General features: G+C 42.7%; 1 protein-coding gene across 1 annotated transcript in view; it reads right to left on the bottom strand.

Moving 5' to 3' along the window:
• Positions 1-21309, bottom strand: part of TMTC1 (transmembrane and tetratricopeptide repeat containing 1) — a 128517-nt gene that overhangs the window by 80231 nt on the left and 26977 nt on the right. The window contains exons 5-6 of the mRNA XM_010188706.1: positions 5030-5111; positions 3972-4075 (exon numbers count right to left, since the gene is read on the bottom strand). Of these exons, the coding sequence (XP_010187008.1) occupies positions 3972-4075; positions 5030-5111 (186 nt within the window). The remainder of the gene's footprint in view (positions 1-3971; positions 4076-5029; positions 5112-21309) is intronic.

The following is a 21309-nucleotide window of genomic DNA, read 5'->3' as shown; positions in this document are numbered from 1 at the left end:
TGATCACTTGCAAACAGAAACTCCTATTTGTGCTCTGCATGATCTTCAGAAAGTTACAGAATTTGCCCTCTGCCTGAGCACTAACCCTTGCTTCAGCCACATTTAAGGTATTAGTAACCACCTCAAGATCACCATCTGACACTGGCCTTCCTCTAGTTTCATGGGACTTCTCCTTTCTGGTATTGACATCAAACTTACCTCTTCCGCTCCCTTCTTCCCAACTCAGCCCAAATTGCAAATAGCATTCTGGCTTTAAATTCACTGCTGTGACCTAAATACTGCCTTCAAAACGTCATTAAAAGCTTCTCACACCACCTCTTCATATGCTGCTGCTGTAGGTGTTCACGGCTGAGGAAAATATACACTGTTTAGCAGCTTCTCTGAGGCTGGACCATAACCACAAACTCTCCCAGCTGACTGGACATCCACCAGTTGGGCAAGACACCTCAAATACCAGCACCTACTTGGATACTGAATATCCTCAAGTCTTGAAGTCCTAGACCCTAACCTAATGTCAACCCTAACACCAAGGCCAGCAAGTTTTATCACCTTCAAATCCACCCTCCAGCAATTTACTCAGCTAACACCACTTCTTATTTCCACCCTGTGGAAATATGAAGCTTTGAAAACAATCTTACTTCTTCAGCCTCCCTCTTCCTTGCACCTAAGCTGAATGCCAGCCCTGCACCTCAGCATAGGCTTCCCACTGGCCAGACACAAAGATCTTCCTGGAAACCAGGCCAACATCACTCAACCTTGTTGGCTCCATCTGACATCCCAGACCTGCACTCATGATGACTGGCACAATGTCAGCTCTGCAGCAATTGCTTCAGCTCTGACCATGGTAAGATGAAGTCTCAGGTGAGAGTTACAGTTTGAGCCTGAAAGAGGAGGTAAGGAAGGAAAAAGTTTGTTGCAAGATAAGGGCTGTGGTCAGTGAGTGCATCATGGGCTGTCAGTTCAGAGACAGTTCTTGCATCTCTGTCTACCTTGCAGGATTGACCACTCACCCTTTTGGCAACAATTTGTCAACCCAGCAACTTACTCTAAAGTGTCATCCACATTGACTAATTGGTCTTCCCACAGCTCTGCAAGACTGGCAAGATACAACAATAAAAAATAGCTCTTATCTCTGATTTTTAGTTTATAGGTGGACCCCACAGATCTAACACGAAGACTACAGCCACCAGCACAGCTAGGCCTATAGCAAGGTCTAAGGCAGTTGGTGGGTCACTGACTATTCTGAAGGGTTAGGGACTGGGTTCAGGAAAGAAGGTGCTGTTGAGCAAGCCTAATGTGCTGGCAGGTAGACCCTATAGGCTTAGGGTGTTGTATAGGACCAGGATAGCCAGGTTTTGGCCTCTTTCAGGTTGTTTGGTTGCAAGTTCAAGGTAGAAGTCAGCTTACAGTTTGAGTTCAGAGAAATAAGAATTGCAGAGAAGATTTTAGACATATGCTACAGGTACCTCACACCTAAGATGAAGGCTCATACCAGGAGACTAGGGTTAGCATCAACAGAAGCTCAGGACTCAGTTTCTTTCTAGATCACACAGTGCCCAGTGAGTGAAGACAGGGACTGTCACAGAAGGTCAGCAACAAGATCTACAGCAGTGTAAGTGGCAGGTATTGAACTGTAGCAACATGCTGTCAGTGCCTCTGATGAGCCTTACTTGGCCCCACATCTGATGCCCATTGCTCTAGGAACCCTATGTCAGCTCAGCCCTGTCTTCTTGAATGGAGGAGCTTGGACCTGTGCCGTAGCTAGCTTGTCTCCTGGATGGAACTCCCTCAGACACATGTTCAGTAACAACTTAGGGAACTGCGGTTGTTTAGCCTGGAGAAAAGGAGGCTCAGGGGAGACCTTGTCAATCTCTAACAGCTACCTTAAAGGACATTGTAGCAAGGTGGGTGTCGGTCTCTTCTCCCAAGTAACAAGCAATAGGATGAGAGGAAATGACCTCAAGTTGTGTCAAGGGAGGTTTAGATTGGATATTAGGAAATATTTTTTCACCAAAAGGGTTGTCAAGCATTGGAACAGGCTGTCCAGGGAAGTGGTGGAATCACCACCCCTGGAGGCATTTAAAAGATGCATAGATGTAGCACTTAGGACATAGTTTAGTGGTGGACTTGGCAGTGCCAGGTTAACAGTTGGACTTTATGATCAACAAACCTACTTTTCAGCTTCTGTTGTCAGGGCCCATGCCTGAGCTTCAGCCACGGTGCCAGATCAGCAGGGAAGGAACTGCGCAGCTACATTTAACTCTGCACATTAGAAAGTCACTTAATGGCTGGCACCCAGGCTTGCTGAAAGGATAGGTTTTCTGGATGGAAGATACAGACTTCTGCATAAATTGGCTAAAGTGAAGATTAAGATCAAACTCAGCAGAGGTGGAAGACCTTGGATAACTAGAGGGTTTTAGAATCTCTACAGAACAATAATTCTGGTGTTTACTGGCAAGGGTTTACTTAATTAGGTTTGGAGCAGGTAGGTGTTGTGGGACCACAGGTGAAGCCAGAGCTGCTGCTGCGGCCAGGGAGGACCTCAGGCAGCAATGCTCTCACTTAACTTTCGTAAGTGAGACATATTTTTCATTTAATAAAATCCACAGTGCCAGTGGTAAAAATAGTCAGTGTTTCATGCCCAAAGAATGACTTAGCTTTTGGGTTTAAAAAAACCTTCTCCTGTCATTGCAAGATGTAAAGAGACAAAGGCACGAAAGACATTTGCAGCACAGAATACGTAATTGGAATCAGGCCAGAATCGTTTATGACTTGATGACCCCCATCTCAGCATAAACATACCAAGAAGGGAGAGCAGCAAATCCTTCATGCTGTGCTGCACAGAATCTGGTATTAATGACTCTGCCAGAAAGGCTGCAAACAGATCAGAGCTTTCCAAATCAGACAACGTGCTTCCTGGAAGCACTTTTAGCCGTGATGGTAATAGGAGCTGTTGTCACATTATCAGAAAGGTCTCCCAAATGAGATCCAGTCTGATTCTGCAGCAGATGTTGAATAAGGATTGCTTGATCTTAACCTGTGTCTCAGCGGCAATTCCCTGTTGGAATGAGGAGCCAGCAAGGCCAGAACATGACACAGAGGAAGACTGTTCCCATTTTCATTTGAGACATCAGGAAATTCCTCCAGAAACCTCCAAAGTATCTTTCTCCAGTTCAGTAGCTAACCAGAGCAAATAGTTATGCACTGTCTTAAGAGAAAATCAACTTCCTACCACCTTCTCTTGGTTAGGTCTGGAGGGAAGCACTAAACTGCAGTTGTCCCTGCCTTGGTGGTCTGGCCCAGCAGAGCCAGAGGGATATGATATCAGCCCACTTAACCACATACTGGGTCCCAGGCAATTAAAAAAAAAAAACATTTTTAGCAAATTTAAGCATTTATGTATCATCTTTAAAAATAAAATCTGTTAACACAAATTTCAGGTTCGTTGTTTTTAATCAATCCATGGCAGCCCATCCTATGCTTAGCCAGAGCTGTGTAGTACACTGTACCACCAGGTTCTGCCCTCCACCTTCACTGATCAGCCACAAACATGCCTGTTCTACCAACAGGCATGGTCATCCCCTTTTCATATAAATTTCAGCTGAAGTCAAAACTCTGAATGTTTGCATCCCTCACCTCAGGGGCAGCAAGTTTTAAGGTTTAAGTCACTGGGCTTTCAAGTCCTGTGCTTAGGCAATTAAACTATATTCTTTGGGCTTTACATAAAAATAAGCCGACACTTTTCAGTAAGAAAGCACCTGTAATATAACTCTACAGGACCCAGAGCATGCTTTAAGGTTCAAATAATGCTGGTTGCTTTCTATTCCAAACAGAGCAATAAAGAAAAGTAATTAAGTAAAGACAACGAAACAAGACTTCTCATTTGCCATCTGTAAAATATTTCAGTGCAGGAAAAAAATAAGGTCAAGACTACACTTTTGAAAACTTTTGTTCAATTAGCGGCATTGTACCTCGTCAGTAAATATGGCGAGAATGAAGCTGGATTGTCTTGCTCTGAAAACATCGGCATGGATCCTCCCATTATCCAGAGGCGGAAATACAACACGAGAATCACCTTCAAAAAAGAACATCTCGGTTAGTAATGTGCTACTAAGAAGAACTAAGGCCTCCAGCAAATATTTTGCTGTGATAGCTCTCCATGCTCTGTGCCTAGAAGTGAGTCAGCTCAGCAGTTCAGGCAAAATTAAATTTTGCCACCCTAGGCAGGGTGACAAATGTGCCAACCCTCAACACAGACAGCTCACTATGTTGTTATGTGTCCCCCCTTTCAAGTGTGCATTACTGACAGCAACTGGCATATCTTGGCTATCCATGACAAAGGCAGCATTCTGAAGGCTCAGACTACAGAGTTTTTCTATTGCCCTTTACGTAAATACATAGGGGAAAAACATGGCCAATGTCTTAAAAGTTGTTATCGTTCACTGATGCTGGCATAGGTGTAAACAGAAGCTCCATCAGTGTTTCTCATGCTGTGTAATCCTAATCCATGGAAGGACTCTGGGGCTGCCACTCCTCCGCCTTTTTGCAAACCACTTGCCAAGGGACAAGCAAGGGCATCCAGCTCCTAGCACAGCACAGGGAATTGCACACCCATCACATCCCCATGGAGGTGCTTGTTTCCTCCTTTGCGACATGGCAAGTCTTGGTTAGAACACGTCAAGCAGCAGGTATTTGCATGCAGAGCTTTTCTGGTGACTCTTACCGAGCCTTCCACTGAGACTAACAGCACACCACTGAAAACTCAGCCCAGTGCCAGAGAGACCCCTGGGTTTAGGGCAGGAAATACTTGCAGATGATTACACAGTTGTAAGGGCAATCACTATAAATTTAAAAAAAAAAAAAAATCGGAACCAAAACAACTGCAATATTCTTGTCTCTGCCCAGCTGAAGTTTTCTAGACTATTTTCCAAGACTAACTTTGTATTAAGAACTACGATCTAAGCTTTCCAAGTCTTTTGGGACACCACCACACCCCCAGACATACAGTGTTAACTCCATTTGTACTTACGTAGCTTATCACCAAAGCAGCTCTCTTCAAGAAAGGCCTTGCAGTATACAAGAAATTCTGGTTGTTATTTGCTGTCAGGTAGCTGAAATATAAGGAAATAAGTATTTGCTGAAATATTTTTAAACAATAACTTGTTTCTCAAACTGGAAAAGAAGCTGTACACTGTTTCAACCACCCTAAACTAATATGCAGTAATGATGACATCATTCTTACTCTTCAAAGCTCTTTCCACATGACTTACATAAAATATTGAGACCACTTCAAATAATACACACTATTAATATGTTGCAGTTTCCCTTCAAAATCTGGTTTTCTTTTGGTTTGGGTTTTTTGCGTTTTGGTTGGTTGGTTGGTTTGGGGTTTTTTTCAAATCATCAATTAACTCCTTAATCCTCAGAAACCCCCTTCTATGTCTCACTAAGATTGCTGTCTTCAGACTCCCAGAAGACTACACTGAGACACATTTTTAAAAGGTCACCCAAACAGAGCAATTCAATTTTAGGCCATGATTAAAATGCAAAAACTCCGCATTCCCAGCCTCTACTCTGTCTCTAGAGACGGGAATAACTGTCTAGCAGAACTGAACTTATTTTCAGTGTATTCTGCACACTGAAGTTTCATTACAAGTCTGCTGACAAGGTGTTATGATAATTAACTGCACAGAGACAAACACAGAGGTGGCTTATTGTTGTAGGAGTGTTCATTAAAACCTTCCTGTGTCTCAATGAGTAAAATTAAACTTGTATCTGGAGCCAAAACTACACATTTATTTTAATATAGAGTGGAAGCACTTGCCAAATTCTAAGGGACTTTAACAAACAGTGCTATACGTATGACATTAATTCAATGATAATTCCATTTCTATTGAACCTCACAGAGGCTTCATCATTGTAATAAAGCAATGAGAAACAAAAATACAGAAGAGACAACAGGAATATTTTAAGCATACAGGAGCTGGAAAACTATTGAAAAAATGACAAGTAATTTTAAGAAGTTATAGATGTCAAGTAAACAAAATAAATTCAGAAGAAAAACATCTGCAGCTTCCTCTTTGTAACATACAATCAGTATTGAGATACTCTATGTAAATAATTTACAAAAACTACAGCATGAATCACAACACCTACATGCAAGTTACCTTTCCAAGCATGAAAGAATCATACACTTTTCCCTGTGAACATCTAGTCTATAAAAACATCTTATTTCCTCTCCAAATACCTCAAGACAGTCTATCATCTGATTGCTTCCACCATTCAAATCTTCGAAAAAACAAGATTGCAGCACTTCCTAATGCTGCCAAGAGTCTTTAATATCTGGCTTTTTGTTCAAATTTTCTATAGCAGGAAGTCAGCAAGCCTGGTCACCATGGCAAGATGGAGAAAAGATTACACTGCAGACAAAAGCACCAGGGGCAAAGCCAGCAAGAAACAGAGGCGTCATTTAACAAGAAGAAAGAAGTACATCTGGGTGCTTTCTACAAAATAACTGCTTTTCAGAAAACTTTCCCTAAGTGCCATGCTGAAAACTCAGGAACCAAACCATACATTGTAAAGTAAGCCAGTTGACTTTCAGTCTTTGGTGTCTACTTATTTACAAATGTTGACATTTAAGTACCAAATCTGACTTAAATGTCAGACTAGCCTTCAAGGGCTGAATTTCACAAAGTGCAAAGTTTTTTGAGCTCCCACTGATTTTAATCAAGCTCCAGAAAGTACAAGTGAGATGAAGCTAAGCCTTCAGCCTTCTCTCTCCATCAAAAGTCAGGTTCGCCTTCAAGTGCTCACCATGGCCCTGCTCCAAAGCCCACCGGAGCCAAAGGGAAAGACCCTCACTGACTTTAATAGCACTTGGATCAAACTCTGGTCTTTTGTTCTCTACTGGAACCTTTTATGAAACTCAACCCCCTCATGATTTCCAGCAGAAATGGAAGTGTTGAGTTGCATTTTATTTATGTTTTTATGGGTGGAGGGAAGAGAGCCCTCTATTAATCATGCTGTCTGACTTTTTTCAAGAGCCTGTTTTCACTCGTACTTTTAACTAAATGCAACACTTTGGGCAGAAGTATTCCATTGCAAATATTTGCTTTAGGTGGAATTATTATGGGGAAAGATCAGCCAGAACATTTCAGCTTTTTTCTCCAAGACTTCAATTAGAGACAGAGGTGCACTTTTAACAACATCAAGAAGTCTGCCAACTTCATCCTTCAGAAAATGCATCAATTTGCACCAGTGACCTAAAACCCACGCGGCAGCCACCATCTCTGGGCCACATATTTGATACCCTCCAAAACAGCCACCCAAAGTAGGGCAAGCCACAAGCTCGGGGGACAGAACCTGTGAGGAGGTAGGGACATGCAGAACCCACTACTTTACCATGCTTGGCAGAGATCTGGCTTTTAACAGATCAAGTTTGCATCAAACATGTTCCAGCTGCAACAACTGCTAGGGACAACATGCTGTTTGTGAAGTCAACCCTTCAGAGAGAAGGGTCAGCTGCATATTAGGCTGCTGAGGCTCAGGAAAGTGCGTCTGTGCTTCAGGGTCCTGCAAACACTGATCTAGATCTGGAGACCATCATAGAGGAACCCTCGTCATTATCATCTCTCTGTTCTCTCTCAAGCCTGCCCTGAGAAGAAAATTAAAGCCAGAAATGAATGCAAATGGAAGGCAGTAGATGCTATTTCATCCTTGGCAGTATAGCGCAAGAATGCTCACTCTAAACATCTTGATTTTGATTTCTTTTTGTCTGCCTATAAGTAACTAAAACATTGCCCACATCTCGCATCTTCTTTGGAATAAGCATAACACCATGCAAGCTACCGAACACTGTTTCAGGGCATGAGTTTATCCACAAGTCAAAGTTGAATTGAAATGTTCCACTGAATTGCAGGGTAGCTCTGGTCACTGCAGAGCAGGCCTTCTGAAAGCATTTCAGAAAATCTTGAAGGGGCCCTCACAGTTTATGCTGTGGAAAAAAACAAACAAAACCCAAACCACCCAAACAAACAAAATACAAAAGCCCTGCATTGACACCAATTGCAAATCACCACTCTGTGCTGAAGAGCAGGTGGGCAGCAAGCAAGAAGATACCAGAATGAAAGCAATGGGTAACTGGGAATAGGTGAAGCAAGAGAGTTCAGAGCTCCCTGAACTCTTCTGATGCTTCCTCCAAATGAATTTGCTACTTTGCAGCTTCAGTTAAGAAACATCTGTTTTCACGGTAGTTGAATTAAGAAGCAAAACTTTCCCATTTTGAGAAAGCTACTGTCCTGAAGTCTATCTGGAAACCACAAAAGATTGCTTGATAATCCAATTTATCCAGATTATCCAATGAACCATGGTTCATTACTTGATAATCCAGCTCTCTGCACATCAGATCAACCCGTAGGAGTGGCATAAATGTATGGGTTATGCTCAAAGCATCAAAGCTTTACAAGAACCATGTGGTTTTTCAGAGTACATTTTTGAGGCTACTACTTGTTTCAGGAAAAGTAACTACTACAACATCTGCCTGGTGCAGGCAAAGAACAATGCACAGTTTATGTATTGAAATCAAATTAAGTGGGACCTGGATGAGGAAGTTTGCTAAATGTCAGTGGCACACAGCATGTAAAATGCAGTAGCATTTGACATGTAAAATTGCAGCTTGCAAAAATATCAGTTATAATGAACTTTGCTCAGACAACCTTAAGATCAGCCAAAGCGCTTTATTTTGTCTTTAGCTGGGACAATTAAAGCTATTATACAACAGCTGAACTGTTTTATACCTGTTTTAAACAGCTGCCTTGTATAAAGTCATTTACAGGTCAGATTTCCACGCATTTGCCAACCACACCAGGCTGCCAAACATCCCACTGTTCATGGGAGCCACTCCCAATCTCCTGCTCCACCCCAACCAGCATAACGCAGTTACCCATGCCAAAACACACGCACGCATTCACTCCCACATCACAGCCGGTGTGGGACATACATAGGAAAACTGTACTGACGGTAGCTCCACGCAGCAAAATGCTACCTCTGGAGCAGGTGAACATTTCAAGCTGTGGGTCTCCCAGTTTTTCACAACGAAATTATAAAATTAGAGGAGGAAACCCAGATCACCAGGTTTGCTGAACGAGTGTGAATAGAGCCTGTTTGGGTGGAGGTTCCACCTTTGCTTCGTGCCAGCTTTCCCACAAAGCAAACCAGCATGTAATTGCCTACTTGCTACCTTTTAAAAGCCTTTCAGGAATACTCCCTGAAGCAACCAGAATCACAACAAACAATAAATCCAAGAAATGCTTAATAATGCAGGGACTTCTCTCGCGCAGTTCGAGCAGAGGCCAAGACAGATATTTGGCAGCTCGGGCTTCCTGAAAAGCACGGCTCATCCTGAAATCAATTACGTCATTGGGGCACTCAGAGGTTTTATAATTGAAGACAGCAGGGTAGGTGGCCTAGTAAAACTCGATACCATGCAGTTTACAGGAATGTAAACTTTGCTGGTACCAGATGGACTCTGTGTTAATCAAAACAAACTTCCCTAAGAAGCAGGCAGCTTTTTTTATTTGCCTGTACTGTTGGAGGCATCTGGAGTTCACAGAAAGAAGTGGGGCAGCTCCTCAGCTCCCATTCATTGCCAGGGCTGTGTGAGTGATGGCCAGCTGGTATCGGCAACACATTTTGTTTTATGCAGAGGACTCAGCTTTGGTATAAAACATGAATTTGCTCTTCTGTTCTCTTTGAAGGCTTTCTCAAGGGAAGAGAACAAACAATTAGGATGTTTGATGGATGTTCCCCATCGGGGACATCTAAAAGACCAAGGTAAGTATGCAGCAGAACAAGCTTTGGTATTTCAAGAGCTTGTTTTGGCCAGGTCCCTCTGCTGTGAGAGGATCACTGCTCCCATTGATATTCTTCTCAGGAAATGGATTTAACTCCCAGCAACTGCCAGTGTTTTGAACGAACACTTTCAAAACCCTAATACTAAAGGAAGACATTAGAAGGATGAGTACAAAAGCAAAGCTGTTAACTTATTCTTAATTATTGATAACATTAAGACACCTCCAATCAAGACACTTTAAAACTTAGAAGGGGCTATTTTAAGTGAATGTCAAAGCTTCTGGTCATTGGTAGCTGCACATTTAACTCCAAACCAGTTTGACAGACTCCCCTGCTGAGAATGCAGAATTTTTACAAGAGCCATATTTTGTCTCTAGAGACCATCCTTACCTTTTTTATTTAAAGATTACTTCCTTATAATCTGTCCAGGCAGCTACATCTTATATTGCAGAAGTATCATTTCAACCTAGCGCAGCCTATATTCCTCCTTGAGGACAACCACCAAGAGCCAAGTGTATGTAATATCCCAGGGAGAAAACAGGAGTGAAAAAATCCATCATGAAGCAAAAAAAAAAAAAAAAAAGAAAAAGAAAAAAGAAAAAAGAAAAACCAATAAATTCCAGACATGTCTGGATTTTTATCTTGCTTAAGATACCTGTCAATGCAGGGAAATAAAATATAAGTCATAGCTACAAGTTTTGCAAGGGAGAAAGAAACACAAGCCCTCCTTCTTCGCTCTTTATGAGTATTCTTGACATTCCCCGCAGCATGTGTGGCATCCTTGCTCCTTATCTCCCCAGAGAGACCTAAACCTCAGCCACCACTACCCACGCAGACCCAGATGCATAAACACACACAAACAGAAGCAGTTTTACAGACTCTTTAGGGGGCCATGGAGAGATTTTCTGAAAGTCACAGCTGCTTTAACTCATTTGCACTGATAATGGCATATACTCCTTGTGTACATTTTCAGACGTGACCACAAATTTAGGGTTCTTGCAGTTTACTGGATTTTTGGGAAAAGCAGAGCAGGGCATAACTGCACTGGCACATACAACAGAAAAGGTGACCCTGCTCCTGGCTTTTCCCCATTCTTCTAGGCAATACACTCCTGATTCTGCGTGGGATTAAAGTGGAGGAAGAATACTGTGAGGAACAGGGAAAGGAAGAGAGAGAGGCACAATAAGGGTTCAGGAATAGAAAGAAAAAAATGGAAAGTAGCAAAACACACTTAACAGATCAAAGATGTGACCAAGAAGATGAAAAAGGGCTTCACCTCATACCAGACATTCCACTGACGCGACGAGAAGACAAGGTGGAGCAAGGCTAACAGGAAAAATAAGACCTCATCAAAGCACAGCCATCTTCTGCCAGAGAAAATGGAAGCACCATGATTTCAATTTAGAGTTTCCATCGATTTCAGCCATCTTATTTCCTCTGCATCACACACACCTGAGGCATTGAAATCCACTATTAGGCTCATTATTCCCCATCCTAGCCCAGTTAAGGGGTGGTACAGAGGTATTTCAAGTAACTGTATTTAGAAGCAGCACTGATAGCAGCTTTGGTTGCTCCACACACCTATTTTCAGCTGCTTGTTCTTTTGAAAAGCTTTATTTATTTCAGGCTGAAAGTTTTCCCTTCCAGGAGCTTGTGTCAAACTGAAATTGTTTTCTTCCTTGGAAGTATCAGGTAAAACAGCTAGGCTGTTCCTGAAAAAGCCATTACACAGATTTGCCCAATCAAAAAAGTCGTGCCATTACATTATTGGGAAAACTTCAGTGATTCCATACTTTGGAGCTGGGATTTTCAATTTAGTACAGAGACTGCAGAGATGCTCCTGTTGATTTCAGCAACAACTCACTCTGCTTCTGGGCACATGACAAGCCACTGAAAAAAAAAATAATCTCCATTTGCAATCCTCACTAGAGATTCCTATCAATTCCCCAGAGTCTCTGGCTGTAGGAAACACAATCTAGCAGAAGCCTACAAGAACAGCCTCAGACTCTCCTTGCATTGCTCCTGTAAAGCCATTTTAATAGGATTTTCTCTCCTGCAATGTCTGTATCCAGGCTAGAAGAGACCAGTAACTTGGTCTTTACTGCACAGGGCTGAAAATTTGGTTCTAAAGAAGTGAGGGGGTAAAGGAGAAAGAAAGGAAAGTAGCCCCAAAGACAAATGGGACAGCAACAAAACAGCAGCCCAGAAGGAGAGAAAGGAAGAGGAAGATGGAGATGCATGGAGATATTCAGACCTCTGCTGCTGTCAGAGATCCAGCGGCAGTATCCAAGAAATCTGCTGTCACTGGAGCTCCATTCACTTGTGTCCCCAGTGAGCACTTGGGAGCTGGGCTGCAGCACCAGAGGCAGGAAAGAGCCCGCCTTCCCCAGAGCAGCTCTGCTTAAAAAAGCAGCTGTGCTTTAGACGAACCAACCTAGCACAAGCAGATGGACCCGAAAACACAGAGGACAGCCAGGACTCCTACAGACTGACTGCTGCCTTCACATCTTTGCACAGAAAAGAGCTGGCAGCTCTCAAATACAGCCTTCCCCAAAACACAGCACAGCATCCATGGGCCACGCTCAGTAAAGGTGCTACTTGCAGACCCACCATGCCCAGACAGGGAGCACAGGATCTGCAAGGTATCTAAGACACTCTCCCTAATCACAAAAAACCTAGCTTACTCACCAGCTTTTATGTGAAGAGAGGAGGAGGTCATCCTCCAAGGCTCCGTTATTGTGAGTGGATATTAGTAATGTGTCTCTGGGAATCAAGTGTCCTAGTAAAAATTTACAAACAACTTGTAAAAGATGCGGAGGCCTGCTGTGTTTCTTTGATGCTCTCCATAAAGTGTTTCATGTCAGTAAACACACACTGGTCCAACTAGTTTGCTAATTTACAGAAGGAACCACGTTGGCTTTAAAATTATGTATGTGCAATTAGGAAGTCAGAGCTCTAATATTTTGCTGTTCTCTTTGCCCAGGACCCCAGTAAGCAAACTTAGGGGGAAAAAAAATACAAACAACAACCAAACCAAAACTAATTAAAAGTTTACAACAGGACAGAAAAGGAGGAATAAATCCGTCCTATCAGTAAAGTATGGCACAGAAAGAGCACAGAAATCAATGTCTGCGAGACTGTCAGTCTTCTAGTGAGTCTCCTGCACTCCACACAAGAGAGGAAAGATGCACACCTCAAAGTAGGAAAGAATACCTACCACTGCTTAGCAACAGCAAGCCATCCTGGATTCAGATACAGAGCCAAAAACGATCAAATAAGAAATGGGGGGGAAAAAACCCAAAGAGAACAGGACAAAAAAAAAATCACCATATTCAGGCAGTCTACCTACTCGCAGACAAACACACAGCACCACACAGGCAATGAGCCCTCAGAAAACAGCAAGGACTCAGTGAGGAGCACAGTCCAGTGGTAAATATGCCCAGTGAAGGCAGGAGCCCCAAGGTGAGGATGGTTGCATTTGCCCCTACCACAACCATAAGGATATGCTGGAAACAGAAAAAGGGCTCCCCTAGAGAAAGGGCCCATCACCACCTCCCTCCTCTATGCATTAGCCTTAAAAAAAAAAAAAAAAAAAGGGATAGGCACTGATGACAAGCATAGGGGCAGGTAAAAGTCAGCTGGTCCAAATCCCAGCTCCTAAAACAACTCTTTAAGGAATTTAAATAACTTACTGGTACAGAGTTTGGGCTTGAGGAAGGAGGGAAAGAAAGCAAACTTTTACAGCTGAGCCTGCTCTCAAGTAGGGCAAATGCTCACTTGTATTTTCTTTTCTTAAATATGTTTGCTGAACTGAATTATGTTTTTTAAGTCATCGTTCAGGGTCAGCCCAAAAAAGAAACTTTTTGCAATGCTTGGAGAGGCACATAATGGTTAGTTGTGAGCATTTCTAGTAAATCAAGTGAAAGTGGTAAGGGAAAGTCTGGCTTCAGAAGGAGACATGGGCACAATTTGCAAAGAAATGTGGGGAGGAAATAAGCGCCTGAAACTCCCTGTAAATGTAGCCTGAAGAGTACTGTTTAATTTCAAAACCTATTTGTTTTGAAATTTTTTTAATTCTTCCATAATTTACTTGTAATCCAAAACTACTTGTCAAATTCAATTTAAACTCACATTTTTCACTTAATTGGAGAGGGAGGAAACTCCCACATCTGCAGTTTAAATCCTTGACTGAGATAAGATGATGAAAAGAGGAGCAGTTACCGCACCGCTGTGATGGGGTGGAGAGACTGTGGACCTTTAGGACAGTAAAACAGAGAGTGCATGGGGACTTCAGTAGCCTTAATGTCCAGGAACCAATGTACAGACATAGGGAAACAAACAGAAAGTGATAATGAGACATTAATGCATTTGATAATCTTCTCTTCTCCTCCTCTTTCTCCTCCCCTGGCGGCCTCTGCCTTAGGACAGCGAGCTCTAAGGACTGGGTTAAAGGACCATGTTGGCATAGACTTTGTGGCAGAAGGTAGGGAGCACCAAGAAGAGCAAGACATAGCATACGGGGCGCTACTGCAATAGAAACAGTTTGCTTGTAAGAAGTTAATGAAGACTGAAAAGCCTGAGTGGATTCCCCTGAAAATGCCCTCTAAATTAAGAGGCTATAACCTCTAAATATTTACGCTGCAAATTTTCCCGAATTCACACATGGAAAGGGATGGTCCTCATTTGGATCCAGACTGTCTGTCAAAGCCTGGCACATTTTCCATAAATTTTCCTTCAAAGTGAAACCCACGTATCAGCTACTTAAAAACCAGTTTACTGGATGTCAATGCTAAATACTTCAGGAAGAAGGTATTTCCTTTCCAGAAAATTCTTAATCTGACATTTGATCTGGCATGTCCCTTTGCTTCTGTCAGATTAAATAAAGCAATCTGTAAATATGTCTCAGCCATCTCTAAATACAAAATAAATGGTAAAAAAAAAATCCTTCCTCACTCTTTTCTTGTTAGGAAACCGACTGTTATTTTTAACATCCTCAAAAATAGCTTGTTCTTTTAAAATATGAATGACACGAGTCTGTTAGCAATATAGTGAGGAAGCAAAATAATGTTCTTCCGAGCTGGTATCCTTTCAGAGAAACTTTTTGATGTTTGCAATCAAATGCAACTCAATGCCAAAGTTGCACTGCAACACAGAAAGAATCTGAAAGAAAACAATTCAAAAATTGGCAGCAAATGACTTCTTTTGTCAGCAGCTCTGTAAGTAAATTGTGCCTGTGCTATTACTGTTGGCATGAAATACCAAACGCTATACTTCCAACAACCTTTATCTCTGTTCCTTTTTCCACACAACCATCTACACACAAATCCTTAAATTCTGCACATTAAAAATGGTCCAGTTCTTTCAACACAGGCACTCATGGTTTGGTTATGATAGGGTGCATTTGTGAAAAATAAAAATTAAAATCCACAATAGCCAGTAAAGATTAGTGGTTTGCTTTAAATGGATTTCCTCTGCAACGCTATTCTTTATATCTCATCTAAACAGATAATAAATGGTAAAAGCCAAAAACACATCAATAAAAGAGTTATTCTGAAACTTGGCAAAATTAGAAAAAATAATTACACTTTATCCTATTTTAACCACAATTCAGTCTCATCTATTGCCAGAAAAATAAGACCACAAACACTCCAGTCCTAAGTCACTAAAATATTTGCTTTGAACTGCATCGGCAACTTCCAAAAATAAGCAGTAGCAAGAAAACGACATCATTTTGTAGTCTCCATCTCCACAGAAGTGGGTTTAAATTCTGACATTTAAAAGCCTGGCAAGCATGGAAGATCCTGCACAGTTGCTCACAGGAAAGCTTAAAGGCTGTTGCACTCAGCCAAAAATACGAGCAGTTTCAGCCCTGGGGGTTTTGCAGCAGCCTGTAATGCACCCCCCCAACCACATCAAACTTTTACAGGATGGGGCTGGAGCTGACACTCAGTAACGCTCAGATGCGTATTTGCTGGGACAACCAAACCTTCCCACATAATGGATAGCCTCTCTTCCCCAGACATCCCACACTAGAAGGTACGTCACCCCTTTGGCTTGAAGGAGAAACATGAAAACACATCATAAAGTTTATTTGAGGCTTCATCACCTTCCAGCATAACCATGGTTTGGGTCGTTCTGGTAAGCCATGACCAAGACCACTTTAATAAGGTCATCTCATCCCCTCCAGAGCCCACCACGCAATGTGTCTCCGCACTGCCAAAGGACACCTGCTCTGGATACCATGTGGGGCATCCTCCAGCATCACACCTGTCCCACAAGCCAACTAAAATGATGGTGTGAGGGTGTGGGCCGACAGGCCCTGATGGGCAAGGAGAAGGAGCTACACATTGTAGGAAAGGCTGTGGGTCCCTCAGAACATTCCTGTGGTCTGTGTTTGCCTGGACAGACTCCAGACAGTGATGGGACCTGGCCAAAAATGATGCAGATGTCCAGACAAGAAGACACAGATGGTGGAGGAGCAGAAAGGTGAGAAGCGGTATGTGAGCTACCACAAACACACCTGCTCATTCTTAAGGGATGGCAGTGGCTCTTGCAGGGCCACTGCTGCACAGGTGCATGGATACAGCCAGGACCTCAGCCTCCAAGGCCACCAGAAGAGTCCTGAAAGAACGGTGGCACAGCCTCTGCTCCACAGCATGGTGGCAGCTGCAACACCAGCTAAGGCAGGAGAACGAATTCTCCCAAATTCACTTGTAAAGATACCCCAGGACAAGCAATACTGCAACAAAACTGATCTGAAGGCTCTTGCATAAATTTGCTTGCAGGAAATAGACATTTTCATTAAACTAACCAATTCTTTTCCTTTTCTTGTTCTCCTTTCATATTTACATTGCATATGTTTGATTCTATTATTAAACACAATAAACAGAACCTTGGTGAATAGTTAAGGAAAAAAGTACCAGCCGGCATGGGTAATGTTGCCAACAAAGACTGAAGACAGAGAGCTGCTGTTATTTCTGTATTTAAGTTATTGATTAAGTGTAACATCCGTAAAGCAGCAATCAGAATTGCTATTCTGCAAACATTCCCAGAGAAATAAAGACCCGTTCCAAGTGCCAATCACACACACTCTTGTGGTTAAAATGCAATTAAAAAAGTAAAGTATCCAATATACCCACAAGCTAAACAAAAACAAATCACAGAAACCTGAACAGCAGAGCAAAAACAAAGGTAAGATTTTTAAAACATAATTTAAAAACAAAAAATGTCAATACAGGCTGTTGTTTGTAAGCCATTGTAAAAAAATTCAAATTACATGTATGTGTCTTACTTATACACAGGGAAAAGAGTCTTATTCCAAAATATGTCTCAGTAGGAAAAAATTTTCTCAAACAGTAATGCTTTACTTATCCCAGAAAACTGTCTTCCTTTTTTGTGCTTTCTGGTTTCCTTCCAGAGATTTTTTTAAAAGCAGTGAAATGGATGGGAAGAAAACCATCCTTGAATTAACTATGTGAAACTCTTGCCTTCAAATCCTAAGGAAAGAAGGTTATTCTAAGAAAAAGAAGAGTAAGAACAATACCAAACAGATGTATTGATTTAGCAGTCTTGGTCCAATCACCAGAAATTAATGCAGAGAGCAACATCCTCACCAAAGGCCACCAGACTCAGAGAGTGAAGAGCCAGAGGCAGAAGCTGTGCTGAGGGGACACTGGAGACAACTCCAAGAAGACCTTGCAGCCCAACCAAGCGAATGATGAGCCCTGCACACTGCCATCTCCCATGGAGAGAAGAGGCCAGGCATTTTGGAAGAGGACAGCCACATATCTTTACTGAGAGCATAAGCTTTCAAATCACACTTAGCCTGTGGATCCCACATGGGTAAGCAACCTCCAAACCAGCAGCAGTTCCTAATAAATTTGGCCATCACATGCCCCTTCCGTGGTGCTTAGCATAGGAGGCACCTATGCTATGGCCACCAGCCCTGGTTCAGAGCTTCTCCTCTTTGTCTCTTACCTACCCTACTCAGGGCAGGAGGTTATTGCAGTGTTTTCTGAGGCGCAGGGAAGCGGTGAAGTGGAGTTTACCTAAACTTTGCTGACAATCAAAGCTTCCTCCAGAGAGCAGGAGCTTGCCTAATTGCACTTTACTTGAGCAAAGCTATCGCATCTGCTCCAGTTTTGCTTTCTTGAATTGATAGCTCATGGCTGTGATGGAGAAGACTGAAAAGGGCACTTTTCACAAGGGCCAGAAAGAAACGGCTTTTACAAGATGGATGGAGTGAACCAAGGCAAAGTGTTGATGAACGTACTGTGCTTCAGACAACTTAATAAAACTCACATTACAAAAATCACTATGAATCATCTACATCAGTTTAAGGTCTTGACCAAAGCATACGTGCTGCATTACCTTGCAGGCGGCTTGCCTCAGGTGAAAAGAAAGATTCTGTCTCATTCACCAGTACCTGTTACAGAGCAATAACCCACTGCTCCTTTTTTTGTTGTTGTTGTTGTTGGGTTTTTTATCCTCTAATGAGCTCATTTTAGTGCCCTGAGCAGATCCAGGAGTCTCTCCCATTGCAAAGAGCCCCCTGACAGCACACCAGAGCAGCTGTCTCCAGAATTAGGACAGAGACGTCGAAACGCACAGAGGCAAATTGATCCAATCGATCTCTCGGAGAGTTGAGAAACACACGGTCCTCGGAGACCTTTATTTTTTCAATCCACAATGAAAGGGCCTGCCAGTAAACTGGAGAGAGCCAGTTTTACAAGCTGGGAGGGAAATGATTATAGAACTACAGCAGTTTGGGGATCTTCCAGCTGGTTTAAATGATTTGGCTTCCTTACGAACATACTGGAGGGGAAAAAAAAAAGAAACTAAGGGGAAAAAAAAAAAGAAACTGAAGGTGAGCCATGAGTGCTACAGGTATTGTGTGAAACTAAGTCCTCAATTTATTCTCAAACATTTAACATAGAGATGGGGATGGGGGAGGAAGTAGGAATACAGGAGGGTAATGGAAATTGCTGCATCCATGTGTAAACACGGATGAAGGAAGCAGACCATCTCCTGCAGTATCTTACACAAATAAGCAATTTCAACAGAGGGACCAGAGAGCAACACCATTTACCTCGAGCTCCTCTGACCACAGCAGGCAGGTATTCGGGTGAGGTGTAAATTCAGACTCCCCCAGAAAGCGCTGAACTGACCCCACTCTGCCACAGCTCAAAAGGTAGCTTTTACTGCTGGGTGAAATACCGCTTCCCAAAGGGAACAGGAGCTGATTCTTTGCCTCCTTCATTCAGTTTTCCCTTTTTATTACACAGGCTGAACTGTTACATGTGCCATACTGACAGTTTCGCAGGGAAGCTGTAAAATTTCCAAAAAGCTCAGAGAAGAAGAGTGTGTTGATTTCAGTTGAAACTTTTTGGTTATTTTAACCCAGTTTTGCAATTTTGCCAGCCCCACACTGCACTTTTGCGAGCTCCTTGAGAAAGACAAATGGCCTTGTGTTGACCAAGCTTCAACAATCCAGGCTGGTGGGGACAAGGAGCAGCATCTTAATAGCCTCCTCTTTCTATCCTATCCCTGGGAAAAGTGTGACTGTGATTGAACCTAACTCTTTTTCTACATTTCTTATTTAGAAAATGTCCAAAATAGAAACAAACATGCTGTTCACTGAGAAATGCCTTTTTTTCCTTTTTGTTTTGTTTTTTGTTTTGGGCATTTTTTTTGCAGATGGTTAGGGTTAATAATAAAAAAAACAGTTTGGTTTAAGCAAAGCTTTTTAGGATGGGGTTGTGGGGGTTTTTTTCCATTAGGATCTATCTAATAACTTAATTTTCATCCTGCTGGGAGTCAACAGGGGCTCAAGCTTGTTCCCTTCTTCCTCCAAGGTCAGTGGACCACACTCTGCTTTGGTTCCTTGCTGGCACAGGCTGCACACTGATTTTGGCAGCTCCCATGCTGGCTCGAGCACTGCAAACCCAAGGCTGCCTGGCAGCAGCGGCCACCTCTGGGGTATGTTACAGCATCACTGGCTGCACAGAGACTCCCTATGCCCTTCACCCATCTCCTGGGCACAGAGCAAGACTTACAGTCAACTCCATGGTTTGACCTGATGCAAACACAGGCACACCTGGAAGTATTTCAGACATGTAATTGGGATTCTGTGTATGCCTCTCCAGTAACATCTCTAGAGTAAGGACTGTATTATACCAGATCACACCTCTTGTCTCAGCCAACCATCCCCCAATTGCACAAACTGACTTTAAAACTCAAATGTGCCAGGTGTTTCATTTATTTCAGTTTCTTTTCTCTCTTACTGATCTCTCTTACTGCAAGGCCACATCTGATATAAATAATATAAGCATCCACCAAGTTATGGAAAAGGAAGCTGAAACCCTAGAGACTCCATCTCGCTTTTATTTCTGTCAACAGCCACCTCTTGCTGATTTCAAAGCAGGAATCATAACTTCTTTCCACTTCTTTACAATTATTTTTAAAAACAACTTCTAGTAGAAGGCCATCACTTGATGAAGAAGGAGACAATCCCACCGGGTGCCATTCATCCGTGTCCTGCCAGCATTCCTGGCACTAACCAATCCACTGCTCAGGATTTAAAATGCTTGTGTGAGCACATCACAGCTCGGGATCCTGATCAACCAAGAGGGCGTTCTCCCTCCCCTGCGCTCTTAGCTCTGCCCCTGCAACCACCACTGGACAGCATGCACCGGGATTCTGATACACGTGCTCTCCTGAAAAAAAGCACTCCAAGCCACATACTAAAATCCTGGTTAAAGCTGTTGGAAACCTCTGCAAGAAGAGCAGCAGCAGCAGCGGGGGTATTTGGAAAGGCTAAGCTTTTGCTCTGACAAAAATTATTAGAACTACTGATGGAAAAAAACACCTTTTGGGTCTGGTATTTATTGAACAGAAGAGTGCAGGATACTTTCACCCTCTTGGCAACCCTGCCTTTGAGTTCGCAGCAACTGATGCTGGCTTTGATGAAAAAATATGTTGCCGAGCCTCAAAAAGCATGGAGTTAGCTTTTCCTCTGCTGCTCTGTGGGTCAATCAAAGAGACAGATTCATAAATGGAAAAGCTTCTGTCATCTCACAATAGCAGCACACAGACAGACTGCCTCTTGACAGGAAAATAAATAAAAGATGACTACAAATAACATTGATATGGTAACACATGTTTAAAATCAGTAATGAGAAGGCCAGAGGAGAGCTTATCCAGAGCCCAAGTGCCAGCCAGTCTTACAGCACTTTGACAGAGGCAACTCTGGAAAAACAAGGTGGGGGTATTTGCCTTATGGCTTGCAGACTCTCTGTGTTAATGCAGTCACACCAGAGTCATCTGCTTCAGCTAAGACCCAGAAGCCAAACAGTTCTCGAAATGCTGAACTCGGACAGGCTCTTTGGGACCACACACCTTGAGTCTGAGAGGGGAGCTCCTGGCAACACCACAGCTGCTGCATCTCACCAGAGTGCATCT

Source organism: Mesitornis unicolor, unplaced genomic scaffold (assembly GCF_000695765.1).
Source record: "Mesitornis unicolor isolate BGI_N332 unplaced genomic scaffold, ASM69576v1 scaffold11097, whole genome shotgun sequence".
Classification (NCBI taxonomy): Eukaryota; Metazoa; Chordata; class Aves; order Mesitornithiformes; family Mesitornithidae; genus Mesitornis; species Mesitornis unicolor.
Note: the sequence above shows the minus strand (reverse complement) of the source record. Positions and strands in the feature narration are given on the sequence as shown.